The sequence below is a fragment of the Hesperophylax consimilis genome, chromosome 1, assembly GCF_061612785.1.
Source record: "Hesperophylax consimilis isolate HC1 chromosome 1, BYU_Hcon_1.0, whole genome shotgun sequence".
Taxonomy (NCBI): Eukaryota; Metazoa; Arthropoda; class Insecta; order Trichoptera; family Limnephilidae; genus Hesperophylax; species Hesperophylax consimilis.
Genome location: NC_142836.1, coordinates 39,399,409 through 39,413,712, shown reverse-complemented (window position 1 = coordinate 39,413,712; position 14,304 = coordinate 39,399,409). Strand labels below are relative to the sequence as shown.

General features: G+C 32.3%; 1 protein-coding gene across 1 annotated transcript in view; it reads left to right on the top strand.

Annotated features, from left to right (window-relative positions):
- Window positions 1-13,337, top strand: part of Clic (chloride intracellular channel protein 5) — a 30,854-nt gene extending 17,517 nt beyond the window's left edge. The window contains exons 2-6 of the mRNA XM_089633833.1: window positions 5,416-5,517; window positions 6,705-6,869; window positions 8,240-8,482; window positions 9,314-9,424; window positions 9,514-13,337. Of these exons, the coding sequence (XP_089489959.1) occupies window positions 5,416-5,517; window positions 6,705-6,869; window positions 8,240-8,482; window positions 9,314-9,424; window positions 9,514-9,600 (708 nt within the window). The 3' untranslated portion in view covers window positions 9,601-13,337. The remainder of the gene's footprint in view (window positions 1-5,415; window positions 5,518-6,704; window positions 6,870-8,239; window positions 8,483-9,313; window positions 9,425-9,513) is intronic.
- The last annotated feature ends 967 nt before the right edge of the window (window positions 13,338-14,304 follow it).

Here is a 14,304-nt window from a genome sequence, read left to right as displayed (position 1 = left end):
TCCCGCTTACACCTACCTCCCGTTTTAATTTTTTTTAAACATCACCAAAATGTTTATTTTTGTTACTTTTATTTTAATTTGATGCTCAAATATTGAAATGTTTTCTTACTTAATTTACCATATATATATTATTTTATGGGCCCGATGCTTTATTTTTCTAGGCTTATAAATATGCAATAATGATCGATCATAGCAAAGGCCAAGACGTTTTCTACAACTGAGTATAATTTAAGCATCTATAATATTTCTGAGCGATCAAATTTTCAAACTAAAAACACATGATTTAGCAGTAGTCAGTTCGCATTTCCTCGCCTCAATAGAAAGATGTTCGTGCTCGTATATTTAGTATGTACCTACACCATTTTATACTTATTCTTAAGCCAGTCATCATTAACAATTTAGTGATTCAATAAAGTCTTAAATTGCCCTATTAGTTCTGTTTATTCATCAAGTTCAGAAGTAATGTAAATTTGAACGATGACTATTTATATAGCTATGGCCCAGGTGTTTGAACTCCCATCACATTATTTCATTTCGTCGTAAATCGACGTTTAATGTTTTTTTGCTTCGCTGTTTCTCGGCCCTCCAGGGTTTTGTCAAATTTTAAGTTGGATTGTTTGATAAGCAAACATAAAACATGCACTTGTAACCAAACGTTGGTAGGCTGAGAATCATCAGTGAACAGGGACCTTTCAAATGTCAATAATTCTAAATGACGTCGATTGCCGATTTGATCATATTTAAAAAAAATAGGCATAAATTTTACATTATGGGTAGGAACGTGAGGGTCGTATTCTTCTCTTTGTATTATGGATCTGATGCTACGTATACATACGCGAGCCGAGCTCAACTTATGGGAAAAAACTAAGCAACCGCAAATGGCGCAAAACTCCGCTTGCATGTGCTTTGTTCCTTTCGCGTAATTTGAGGTTCGGTTCGCAAATGTATACGTACCATAAGATTGCTAGGCATGTGATATACAATGTACATAAATCTATATGTTTCATTGTGTTATTTATTTACGCCTTTACGGGGTCTCAGTGACAAAGCTAATATCTCTTGGTATCCGGTTTTTTTGTCAAGTAGATAATATTCACGGTTTGAATCGTAACTTTATTTGAATAGATCGATGATACTATATGGTGTAATACTGTAATACAATAATGTGTGGAGTCCGGAAACTGTTGGTACAAGTATCATCTGGAGTCGATAATGTGGGATCACTTTTTTTATTAGAGCTTTCGTTTTCGAGTAAATCGAGTCGAAATTATTTTACAAGATTTTATCAATTTCCCAGTTTCCCGTTTGTACCACTAGTTTTCTTACACCGTGTGTAATTCGGTGAAACTGGATTAATTAATTATTGAAGACAATATTCGCGATTCCGAAAATTTGAAATGGAAAAATCAGAAAAAGATACGGTCGCATCTAGGACTTAAACCCAGGACCCTCACCTTGCCGGGGCGCAAATTTTTCGGTTTAAAATTTTCGTTTAATACTCAAGTTATTCTAAAAATAAATACTCTATTATTTTGTGGAATTTGCTCGGCATGTTCAGCTATTGGTTACCTGTGTTCTTGCATCTCAAAGTCGTATTTTCTTGTAAGAGAGACCTTCAGCTTTTGTTGTTTCGTATTAAAACACATCTGTTAGGTATTAGTAATTCAAAGTATGTAAATTTCTTGGTTTGACGATAACCCCGTGCAACTTGTAACTTTTTACGATTTTTTATCGTATCTTTTATATTCTGTAGAACGCAGAGGAAAGAAAATACTTATTATAAAACCTGGGAAATTAAGTTATTCAAAATATTGTTTGTGCTATTCCAAGTGTTTTTTCTGCATTTTAATCTGATCCGAATAACGGAAAAAATTTGTTTTAGCGAATCAAGATTCGTAATTCGCATTATTTATGTGAATGAATTTTCATGCATTTTCTCACATTTTAATTTTGAAATTAATCACATCAAACCTTCGTATTGTGTTGATCATATTCCATATTGGCAACTTTACAGCGTGAATTAAAAAAAAAACTGTTATTATTTTTTAAACTAGTTGATACAAATACGCTTTACGTTGTTGATATGTAATAATAAATGCATGTATTAAAATATTTGTTTTCTGATAAAAATAAAATAAATTTATTTCTAGCCAGTTTAATTTTGGACTGTTTTTGTAAACAGTAAGATTTACTCGAAGATCAAAGTTAAGAATCGCAAATTAATCGAAAGTGTGGTTATGCTACCCTAACCAATAACATTAATATTTGCACACCCCACCTATCACCAAATTACTTATACGTCTGCTTCTACGAATTTTGGGACACATTTTCTGCTGTGCGTCGGCCATTGCGATCTAGCCATGGAAAACTACGTGATTTCGTGCAAGGGCTTTGGCGATTTGTCGGTTATTTGTTTTCGCAAAGCTATTTGCTTTGTTAAAAGTTTTAAATGACTGAGGTTTGTTTGCTGTTTGTTGTTTGGCCGGCATTCGACATCGCCGCTGCACGCAACCGAATGCGTCACGCGATGCGATCGTTTCGGGAATCACCGAACAACAAAACACAAAACACTTTCAATTTCCAAGTCTTCGCTATTCGCAGGTGGTTTTCACATTTCTAATGAATTCTCTTCACAAAGCTCGCAGCGTGACTTATGGACTCACCACCGCCTTCGGATGATTGAAATGCAACTTCTTCAACACGCCGCACGCCATCGCATAATATTATTTAATATTTTCTTAATGTCCGAGCCGTCGAAATTTTTTCCATTTTCGCTTATTTAGCTGTTGAAGCGTGCACTTCTTGCGTTAGGTTAATTCATTAATTAAATTTAACTTTTTTCTCACTAGTATTGAAGTTTTCATGCCTGAAACGTGACATAATGTTCGTTTTCTTGCTTCACGTATTTATTTTGGTTACTGAGTGACACTGTACAAGAGACCCACTGCCTCTGCCCGGAGTCTGTGTGCCTACGTCCCTATGTCCTAGAGTCCTAGACCATATGTCCCTAACTACGGCGCACGGTGAGCTGAAAATCGCCTCTCATAGACATAGAAACTTGAATTTTCAAGGGTATTTTTTTTGGCTAGAAATGGATTCTGCTGATCATTACTATGCTATAAAAATTTGTATGAAGCAATTGCGTGTACAAATGAAGGAGTCATCATTTTTTTAAGAAAAATTTGTATGGAACTGACATTAAAAATGAGGCTATCTCTGGAATCATAAGGTTGACCATTATATCCTTACACACAAATATACTATTATTTATTTGTATTTTTTTGACATACTTTGTATTGTGGCGAAACTTGTGATTTTTTTTTTTTAAATCCTCAAAGTTGAAAAAAAAACTTTTTTATGTTGAAGATTCATTTTAATGCTTAAATGCTTTACATATGAGTATGCTTTGTCTAGTTTACAATATTTTATTTACACTGCAAGCCTAAAAGAATTTAAGCATTAAAATGAATCATCAACATTAAAAAGGGTTTTTTTCAACTTTGAGGATTTAAAAAAAAAAAATCGCACCTTGCGCCACAATATGAAGTATGTCAAAAAAATACAAATAAATAGTAGTATTATCTGTATGTAAGGATAGAACGGCCAACCTTATGATTCCAGAGATAGCCTCATTTTTAATGTCAGCGCCATACAATTTTTTCTTTAAAAAATTATAACTCCTTCATTTGTACACGCAATTGCTTCGTACGACATTTTATAGCATAGTAATGATCAGCAGAATCCATTTCTAGCCAAAAAAAATACCCTTGAAAATTCAAGTCTCTATGTCTATGAAAGCCGATTTTCAGCCCACTGTGCGGCGTGGCACCTCTAATGAGAAATGTTCTGAAACGAAGGCAAATGGAATAGGAAAGAGAACTCTGTGGGGTTTGAATCCAAATTCATAGCTGCAGCCTATTATTAGCTCGTTTATCTATTCTGAAGCGTGTCATTTCTTTAAAAAAAATCCCTTTTCCTTCGAATAAAAATGTGTATTGTAAAACCTCTGCGAATATGTCATATTTAGATAATGTATGAGTACCTACCTAGTACCACACTTATTAATAATTTACCCACTTAAGAATTCAATATTATATTATTATCATCTACATACATTTGAACATGCGTTTTCCATTATGATAAAAAAATTCACAGTTAAAACAGTTTATAAAACTTCAAATTCTTTCCGCATTACTGTGCAATATTTGTATCTTGAATCAAATAAATGTTAATCTTTATTGGATCACAATCTTATCCGATTTGTGTTGGTGAACTATTCAATGTGCCAACTGCGAGCATGGAATCTAGTCATTGGTTATTTTGTATGATGTGCATTACAGATAATATGTAATGATGTAACACATTTTACGATGTTACGATGTATTTACCATTTTCAAAAACTACAAAAAATTGTTAAATGAAACACAAATTTTAGATTCCTTTTGGATTTCTCTCTAGATTGATTATCCTGGAATTGCTTATATATCTTTATTAATTTACTATCGGTCGATTTTTATAAAACAGTTTAATCACTTCAGGGACGTTAACACTTATATTTTATTGGAACTGTCCATTTTATCGGTTGGTTAAAAAGGGGTTTGTTTAATTTGCTTTGAACATTTTCCTTCGTGTTTGTGTTAATCAACCCATGCAGTTTGTTTCGTAATATTGCGAAAAATGCTTTTCTCATTTTAAGTAATAACATCTCTACCAAGACCAGGAAACACAATTAAGTCGGCCTGAGTTGAGGAGGTTTTGATAACCCTTTCATACCGTGTGTATATTTGAAAATTTTCAGAGAAATTTTAAGATTTCAGAATTTTTTCCTCACCATCTAGAGCAAATAAAAATTGGCTGTTTTCGTTTTCCAATTGCTAGTACAACTGTCATTGTTTACTATTTTTATAATGGATTTTAGCTACTAGTTCAGGCGGTAGCCATTTTAATATTTCGAAAGGTGATTTTTGTATTTAATCTCGACCGTATTTTTTTTTAAAAGTTTTGAAGGGATTTTCTGAATACTTCATTTTATTTATTTAAAAATATATATAAATGTTTAAAAAAAAACGTTATTTAAATATTTTTGGTATACAGTGTACGTTTTGTCATTTTATGTCATTACGCGCTCCGAGACCTAATATTATATTAATTGAAAGTTGTAACAACTTCTAAACTATTGAGAAGAAGAAAAAACACCTTTTTTAATACTACCACTGCTAGTTTTGATTCAGGTCTGAAAGGGTTAAGTCGAATTTTATGAAGATTTCAAAAGTTGTCTTGTCAAATTACTAAGTTACTAAAACATTATATCGTCAGTTATTTTTATTACTGACGCATACCTGACTACTAAATATAGGATTAGTTATCTTTGTAGTAAATATTTAAATATGTTAACAATTTGAATTTTATTTGCAGGCATCTACCATCGATGGTAGACGGAAAGGTGCCTGCCTCTTCTGCCAGGAATACTTCATGGATCTATATCTGTTAGCTGAACTCAAAACAATCAGTCTAAAAGTAAGTAATATCAGATTTTATGAATAATCTTTCTATCATTCACCAGTCAAATCGGTCACGGTCTTACTTGTGATAACAGTGTCAATCTTTTACATGGAAAATTTATCAAAGTTGCAAATCCTAAACATGTACATTATTTATTAAAATACCTGAAATTTGACATGCACATTTACAGATAATATATATATGTATATATAGTACGAAAACAGTATGCAATATAATTGTGAATGAGGAATACTTGGAGCAGGTTTGAGTTTGTGTATTTAGGAACTATGTTTATGAGGGATGGAAAAGCTAGCAGATATATTGAATGAAGGGTAAATGCAGGTAAAACCATTAATGGAGGACTGAACGCAGTTGACGCAAACCAAAAATTGTCCAAAGAAGCGAATCTAGCAGTCCACAATGGGGTACTGATACCTACCCTGATGTATGGCAGTGAGACATGGCAGAGGAAGGATAAAAGTAGACTTAATGCCGTAGAAATGAGATCCCTGAGGCATATGTGTGTAAAACCATGTATGATCGTATGAGAAATGTGGAGAACTGCATAGAATGCAAGGCTGATAGAAGCGTAATGAGTATGATTAAGAAAGGGACGCTTAGATGGTTTGGGAATGTAGAGCAAGTGAGCGAAGAAAGGAGTGTAAGGAGAATATATGATGCAAAAAATAGTAGCAGAAGTCGGGGACGCCCGAGGAAGACATGGCACGATAGTGGATCAGATACTTGAGTCGGGCCATGTCAAGAGTCAGAATAATAGAAGAGTATGACTGTAAGCCAGTGACATTTTCTATGTCATAATGATGTTGTAGCCAGTTGGAACCGTATAAACCGATTTTTTAACCGTATTCATAGTTTGTGAAAAAACCCCTTGTCTGCTTAAGAGCTTAATACGGTTAAAAATGTGGAGGATTTAAAAAAAAAATTCTGATCATGATTATCATACTAAAATGTTATTTTAATATTTTCATTAAATGTATCTAAGGATACATTCTTCAAAATGATGTTTATTTGATCTGATGAATGATTTAAAATGAGGCAGACACTATTGGCTGACACCATCCCCCGTGGCCAATATATGCACCATTTGTAACAATGTTATCAGAATGTGAGCCTCTTCTGTTTGTTTCAGGGGAGGATACTAAGTAGTGGATATGCACAAAATGTAATTATTGTATTTCCAGGTGACGACAGTGGACATGCAGAAACCTCCCCCAGATTTCCGCACAAATTTCGAAGCCACCCACCCCCCAATCCTCATAGACAATGGCCTGGCCGTTCTAGAAAATGAGAAGATAGAGCGTCACATCATGAAATCTGTTCCCGGAGGACATAACCTCTTTGTTCAAGTAAGTCTTATCCAGATATAATATATTCAGAGTAGCGCTAAATTAATCATTTCTGTTAGGACAGCTCTCATTCAGTGGAGAGAATTCAACAAGCCAAAAATGTGTTTATTCTTGGTATACCTTATAATGTAGGTAATAGGCATTAAAATCGCTTGACAAACGGAGTCAAAAAACGTTCGATTTAAACAAAAAACTGGTTTTTATTTATTCTGTAAATAATTTGGTAAGAAAACAAAAAGTTAATTAAGTACAGATCATTTTAGCTATAATACAGTATTTTTTTTAAAGTTTTTTTATTTACGCGTTCATATATTTCTATTGAAAAAATGTTTTTTTTTTTGTAGTTTACATTTATTTATTTTTTGAGTAATTTATTTTTTTATTTGTATTTTACTCAAGTGAAACGATTGGAAAGCCTACAATTTATCACAAGCATATTTTTTGGTATTCATAATGTACACCAATTCGTTATAAAAATTAATCGAAATAGTGATTTAGCATTAAGCCTCGCCTTAAACAGATAAAGGTAAAATAATTTTTTAACATACAAATAAAAAAATTAAAAAAACTTTTTATCAAATTTACGTTGACTAATAAACTACTCTTACTATTTATGTTTTACTATTTCCAATGGCCATATCCGTTTTAGGATTAACGATTTAAAAAGCAATCCAGATACAAGCGAGCACTATAAAGCGATGATTGAACACCTTTCACCTGAAATGAAAGAAAATGAACTCCATTGACTAAATATGTTCAATGAAAAATCAAACTACGTATTCTGTTCCATTATGTCTGATCCTGTTATTCCTTCCAATTTCATTCCGTAGTTACTGTTTTTCATTCGAAAACAATTATTTTAACTTACTCCTCAAATCATTGATGAATAAACTTAACGTTTATCTCCAAAATGTACCCCGCCACTTGTTGCTGTGGCTCAGTCTGTCTGTGCAGATAGAGAAACAATAGCGCGTTTTGCTTTTACGTCCAACAGATTACGCTGTTTTTAAAAAAAGCATTTTTTTTTTACCTTTCACAGGTAACATCTACATAATATGGGTACATTTATAAAAACACACATATTCAAATGCAACTTTGTGTCAAAATTTCAAATCAATCGGTGAAGAACTTTTGAATGAAAAAAGATTTAAGATGTTGAAGAAACGAACATTAAAATTTTTATTTTTATAGATTTCTTATTATATATGTGTGTAGGTATCTTACTACACCTGTTATGGTAAACAATAAATAAAATATGGTAAATAATAATTTTACCTATTAATCTTGATGATTGTGAACATTTCTAAGATAATTGTTTACACAGCCTCCTTAGAATATCATAAAAATATAAGAGTTTGTAATGTGTACAGGACAAAGAAGTGGCCACCCTGATTGAGAACCTGTACTCGAAGCTGAAGCTGGTGCTGGTGAGGAAGGACGAGGAGAAGTCGTCCAAACTGCTGTCCCACCTGACCCGGATAGACACGCTGCTGGCCAAGCGCGCCACCCGCTTCCTCACCGGAGATACCATGTGCTGCTTCGACTGCGAGCTCATGCCGCGCCTGCAGCACATCAGGGTTGCCGCCAAATACTTTGTGGACTTTGAAATTCCCGTACGTCGTCTTATCCTTATTTATATTTCATATTCTATATCTAGTGTAAAACCAGTGCCAAACGCCAAACAGTGACTGATCCAGGAGGACATTTTTTTCTGATTTCATTCTCCTTAAAGGTAAGGGTAGAAGGAATTAAAAAAATTCTAGTGTGTCCTTTTATAGTGTTAAATATATTTATTGTATGTTTATTTTATCGATATTAAAAAAAGGACTACTCTATAATCACAGTATAGAAACCAGTAATTCTTTAATGTAACAAAAACATCCTTGTGTTGACACATGTTGTGGCATTTAGAATTGTTTTACACTTGCAATTATGTATTAGCTTTACTTACAGTACCTATGCCTAACAATAACTTCAAAATAAAATAACCTATTGAATTTAAAACTGTTCTACGTGCTTAGAACAGTTTTACACCTACTTGGTTTGTCATTTAGGATTACTTAACATTGTAACTTTAACTTTACAAATATTTTGAGTATGGGGATAGATCGATATGATCCTATTGAACCCAAATATGAAATTTAAAAAATTCGTAGAATGTCACAGTTTTACACTAGATAGATGATATATTATGTTATGATCACTTTTATTACTCTTCCTGATACCTGAATTTTTAAATAGAGATTAATATTCCCAGGTAACAAATAACCTGACAATATTCGAATTCCTCCTATTACCATTATTATAAGTGTAAAATGTTGCTTGTGCAATTATCAGTGACTTAGCGAATAGAGGAATGAATTTACAACACTTGGATGGGAACCCGATGCTTTGAACAATACATTAGATCCACGTGTGTTAATATTATTTATATTTGATTTCAGCCAACCCTAAGAGCACTGTGGCGCTACATGCATCACATGTACCAACTGGATGCCTTCACCCAATCCTGTCCGGCTGATCAAGATATCATCAACCACTACAAACTGCAACAGGTAAACACTCAACAACAGACAAATAAATTGTAAAAAATTGCAATTTATCTTTACTAAATTGTTACTAAAGTATTCGTTGTCCTTTGCAGATGCTCAAAATGAAGAAGCACGAGGAGTTGGAGACACCCACCTTCACAACATCTATTCCTATCAATATCGGCCAAGGAGATGACTAGTTCTCCGCCCGACCAGCCACACTATCTGCTTTAATCATTCTTTGGTTGCTTCTCTCGCGACATTACTACATACATTCTTTCACAATAAATGTTGTTTTGCCAACTGACTATCAAAACTAATCGGTGCAACCTTGCTTTGTAGAGATTAAGTCTTCCCTGCTTGATCTTCTTCAAGCAGACACATTCTCTACAATCCGGAGCATCAGTTAGCTGGGATAATAAAATGTAACAACAGCCATTTATGGAATGATTAAATAGGTTTAAAAAATGATTGAAACATTTATTTATTAATGCAATCTAGCAGCAATATAAAAATTTGTGTGCGATCATTTCCTTTGCTCGGGTGTATGACGCCCCGCAACTCATTCTCTGCCCATTGTATTTCAATTGTTGGTTTTAACACCTCACTGCTTTTTATGCTTACTTTTGCATTTAAAATATTAAGTATTTTTCATAAGTATTCTATTATTATTGTTGTTTAAATTATAATACAATGTATGTATACGTTTAAAGCCTATCCTAGTTAGTTTAAAAAAAATTACAATATTTATAAAACAACCAAACTCAAGTTTAAAATAATGTAAGTTCACGAGAAATTTTAAATTACCTAAATAAAGTGCCAATATTTTCTGAACAATGTGCGGTAATTTTGTGTTATGCCTTCTACATATCCAGAAAAGAACTACAAAAGCCTTTATCCTGTTTTATTTAACTTTATAGGGCAGTCATTTTTTAAATAACTTTGGCCAACTTTTTTTTTTCAATTTGTTATAAACTAAATTTGCTTCACAATCATTTGATGATTATATTATTCCTGCCAACTTGATGATAATTTTTTCATATTTATATGCTAGTAAGGAGATACGGTTTTGATCCCTGCTGTATTGTCACAGGTGACTGAAAAATAAAGTGTTTGAATACTGTATGCGCCCTGCATGTACTAAAGCATGCTTTGCGCCTAATATTGTGGATTTTCACGGATATTGGACTTATGGTGTAGCTTTAATGAGAAAGCTGTCACAGTGATATTTACATTTCATTTGATATCAACTTCTCGCCGATGGTTATCTGCAATAAGCGCCTATTTCTTCTGGTTTGGTAACCTCATAAAGCACTTCACTGCTGTGTGTAGAACCGTGAGAGGTTCTTCTTGGTTCGCCCTTTCCTACCACCAATGATTCAAATAATAATTGTAATATATACAAATTAGGATATTTTTATACAATTTAAAAAATTTTATAAAAATGTAATTATAATATTTCATTCTACATTTTTTTCTAAATGTACTATGAACAAAATTTTGTATGGTTTGTACAAATTTACCAGAATTTTTACAAGATGTTCTTACCAGAACTTACATTACATTAACTCAATATTCTCGTCAATTCACATTTAAGGCCTTGTCGTCAATATTAGTGTTGCTATATTCATAAATATGCTTATAATTAGTCATAGATGATATTAAATATTTATTATCGTTTTGATAATATGAATTCTATGCAAACGGTTTGGTACACTCCCAACAATAGCTTGCAGGCGGTGAAACCAGTTTACTAACATACATTTTCAATGTTTTTTTATTATTATTATTTGTAAGGCAATATACCTGGGTCAAATTTTTGAAATTTTTTCTATTTTATTAGATTTTGGACTGATGATACCAGTTAAATATAGTTCCCGATTTGGCCACCTACAAGCTTTTAGTGGCCGGAGCATATGTATGTACGTTAAGTTAACTACTGTAATATATTGTGTATAACCAATTCATCTTGGTTTGAGCCTGTGAGCTATATTTCAGTGGGTGCAATAAAAATCCATTCCACAATCTTTGATTTGTGAAAATCACATCAATGGTGAAAATACATCGATAACAAGGTTTTAAATTCTGTAATAGGCAAATTATATTATGAAAATGGCATTAATGTGCCGTAAAAATAAATATTGTTATAACGTTTCACTATACTATAGATATAGGGCTATTAAGATTTTGGGTTTTTTAGTGACATGTTCCTTAAAACTTTTTTTTTTTGTTTACCGAAGATCACTCACCACCAAAGTCACAATATTATATGCATTAATTTCACACTTTCATTAAAAACCTTATATGTGAAGGTTGTTTACATTAGGAACGATTGCAAGCTATCTACTGACCAACTGTTACTGAGTGCCCACCACAACTTAATACATAGTGATCAAAGTGCCCTTGACTAAAAGCAACTCACAAAAAATTATAAATACCTACCCACTACCGTGTTTAGACTTTGGAGACTTCCGAGAAATAACAATGCCCAAAATGACGAATCTATGGATTTTTTTTTTTTTTTTTAGGTGTTTTATTGATTGGCCAATGGGCTTTAAAATATTTTGGGGGTGCATTGCACAATTACACCTTACCTAAGCACAGGCTGTCCCCGACTATTTGTTTGTCTACACACATTTGAATCAAGTCAAAATTGAATAGAATAATATTTTTTATCAAATTTTTACAACAACAAAAAAAAATTCTCAATATTCATAACAATTCATTCATTCAAAAATGGCCACAATGTTGTAGTACTTATTTACAAAATTGGAATCATCCTTTTCGCCAACAAATGAATACATTATATCTTTTGAACTTATTTTTTAATGTATTTTTCATGGTTCCTTATTGTTAAGTTCATTGAATGCTTCCAAATAATTTGTAATATTTTTTCTTCATATGAAGCGGTTGCTTTGTGATGTGACATTATAATTTAAAATTAAACAGTAACTTTGTAAACATCACTTATGGGGAATGATGTTTACAAAGTTACTGTTTAATTTTAAATTGTAATATTTTTATTACAACTTACACAGAATTTTTTAACAAGCATTCACCAATCAAAATTGAAATCTATTTAATTACATTAGGAATATTAGAAATATATTTTTTTTATTTATTGTGCCTTTTATCTTATAATTTAGATAGTGTTATCATTTTTCATGTGAATGTTTATTTCCATTTATTAGAACTTATAAAGATAGTACATACCACAGTGTACACTAACATAAATGTGATGCTCCCCAAGAGAGTATACCAGAAATAAATTATTACCTGATTTCATTTTCTCATTTATTTCACTATATATTAAATATCTAATAATATTTTATAAAGAATAACCACCCTTGTTGTTTTCAACGTGTCTTTTAAATTGGGTTAATAATTATATATAAATGTGTTATTTTTTTAAAGCTACTTTTTCAATATCTCGCATGTATCATCCATATCTTGTTATCCCATATATAGACAAGTAAAACATGAAAATAAATATTTGTGCATAATGTTACCATTACATAGCTTTGCCTTATCTATATATATTCTTATGCATTGCTCACTAACTGTGGACTGTCATTTTATATAAAGCTAGTATTGTATGGAAAAAATCATTTAGTTAAATGTGATTCATTTGTGACTTTGTATTATAAGCATAATTTTACAAAAAGGGATAAACCTGATGGTTAAGGGCTTGTACGTGCTATGTATGCGGTAATTTATTCAAAATCGTTGTGAATCTGTACTATACATTTCTTGTAAACCAATGCAGCACTCATTCACGCCATCTTTGGATAAGTCACCAGTAATGTTTACAAGTGCTGTTTGCAATCATAAACCATCAGGAATACAAAAGTCAAAATAAAGAATTTAATTTATAGATAGTAAGTATTGATTAATTTTATTAAAAATTATTTCAACCAATTGTAGTGATGTTTTCTTTCCCCCTTTTGACTTGCATTGACCCTTCGTTATCATTCACAGTGTATCTTCTCAATTACAGGTTATGTATGTAATAATTATATATTTTATTACAGCGTCCTCAACCATTTTCTTCCAAAAATAACGGGTTTTTAAAACCATTTGAGCGTGCAACACCAGTGATCATTCACAAGAGGATTCTTGGTTTAAGCCACGGTAGTGATATGCATTGTATTATATCTTTGATGGGCGGACATAACAGTATAACTGCATTTTTGACCATTTAACGATTTATATAAGAAAATGTGTCTTGTGCATGCCGGCATCAATGGTATTAACAGTATAGTTACACCAGTACTCAAAAAATATTATGTTTTGAGTACTGGTGTAACTATACTGTTAATACCATTGATGCCGGCATACACAAGACACATTTTCTCATATAAATCGTTAAACGGTCAAAAATGCAGTTATACTGTTATGTCCGCCCATCAAAGATATTGTCTAAGACCTTTTCTAAATTGTTCTTTGTATAGGTTTTCGGACCTTTGCACCGCTTTAGACAGCCATGTATTTCCAGTAAAAATGCATTCATTCACAAGAGGATTCTTGGTTTAAGCCACGGTAGTGATATGCATTGTATTATATTGTCTAAGACCTTTTCTAAATTGTTCTTTGTATAGGTTTTCGGACCTTTGCACCGCTTTAGACAGCCATGTATTTCCAGTAAAAATGCATGCATGGCGCACAGCTCTGGAAGAAATGATTATTTAAACAGAGTGACAAATAGACAAAGAATGTGCCCAATAATACAAAAATTAATAAGGTATATTTCACCATCCTCTCGATAACTATCCACTATCTATATAAATAAAAATGTAAGTGTTCGTTGGTTAAAAATTTTAAATCTCTGAAAGTTCTTCACTAATTGGTTTGAAATTTTGGCATAACGTTGCATTCGAATATGCATGTGTTTTTATATACCTGTA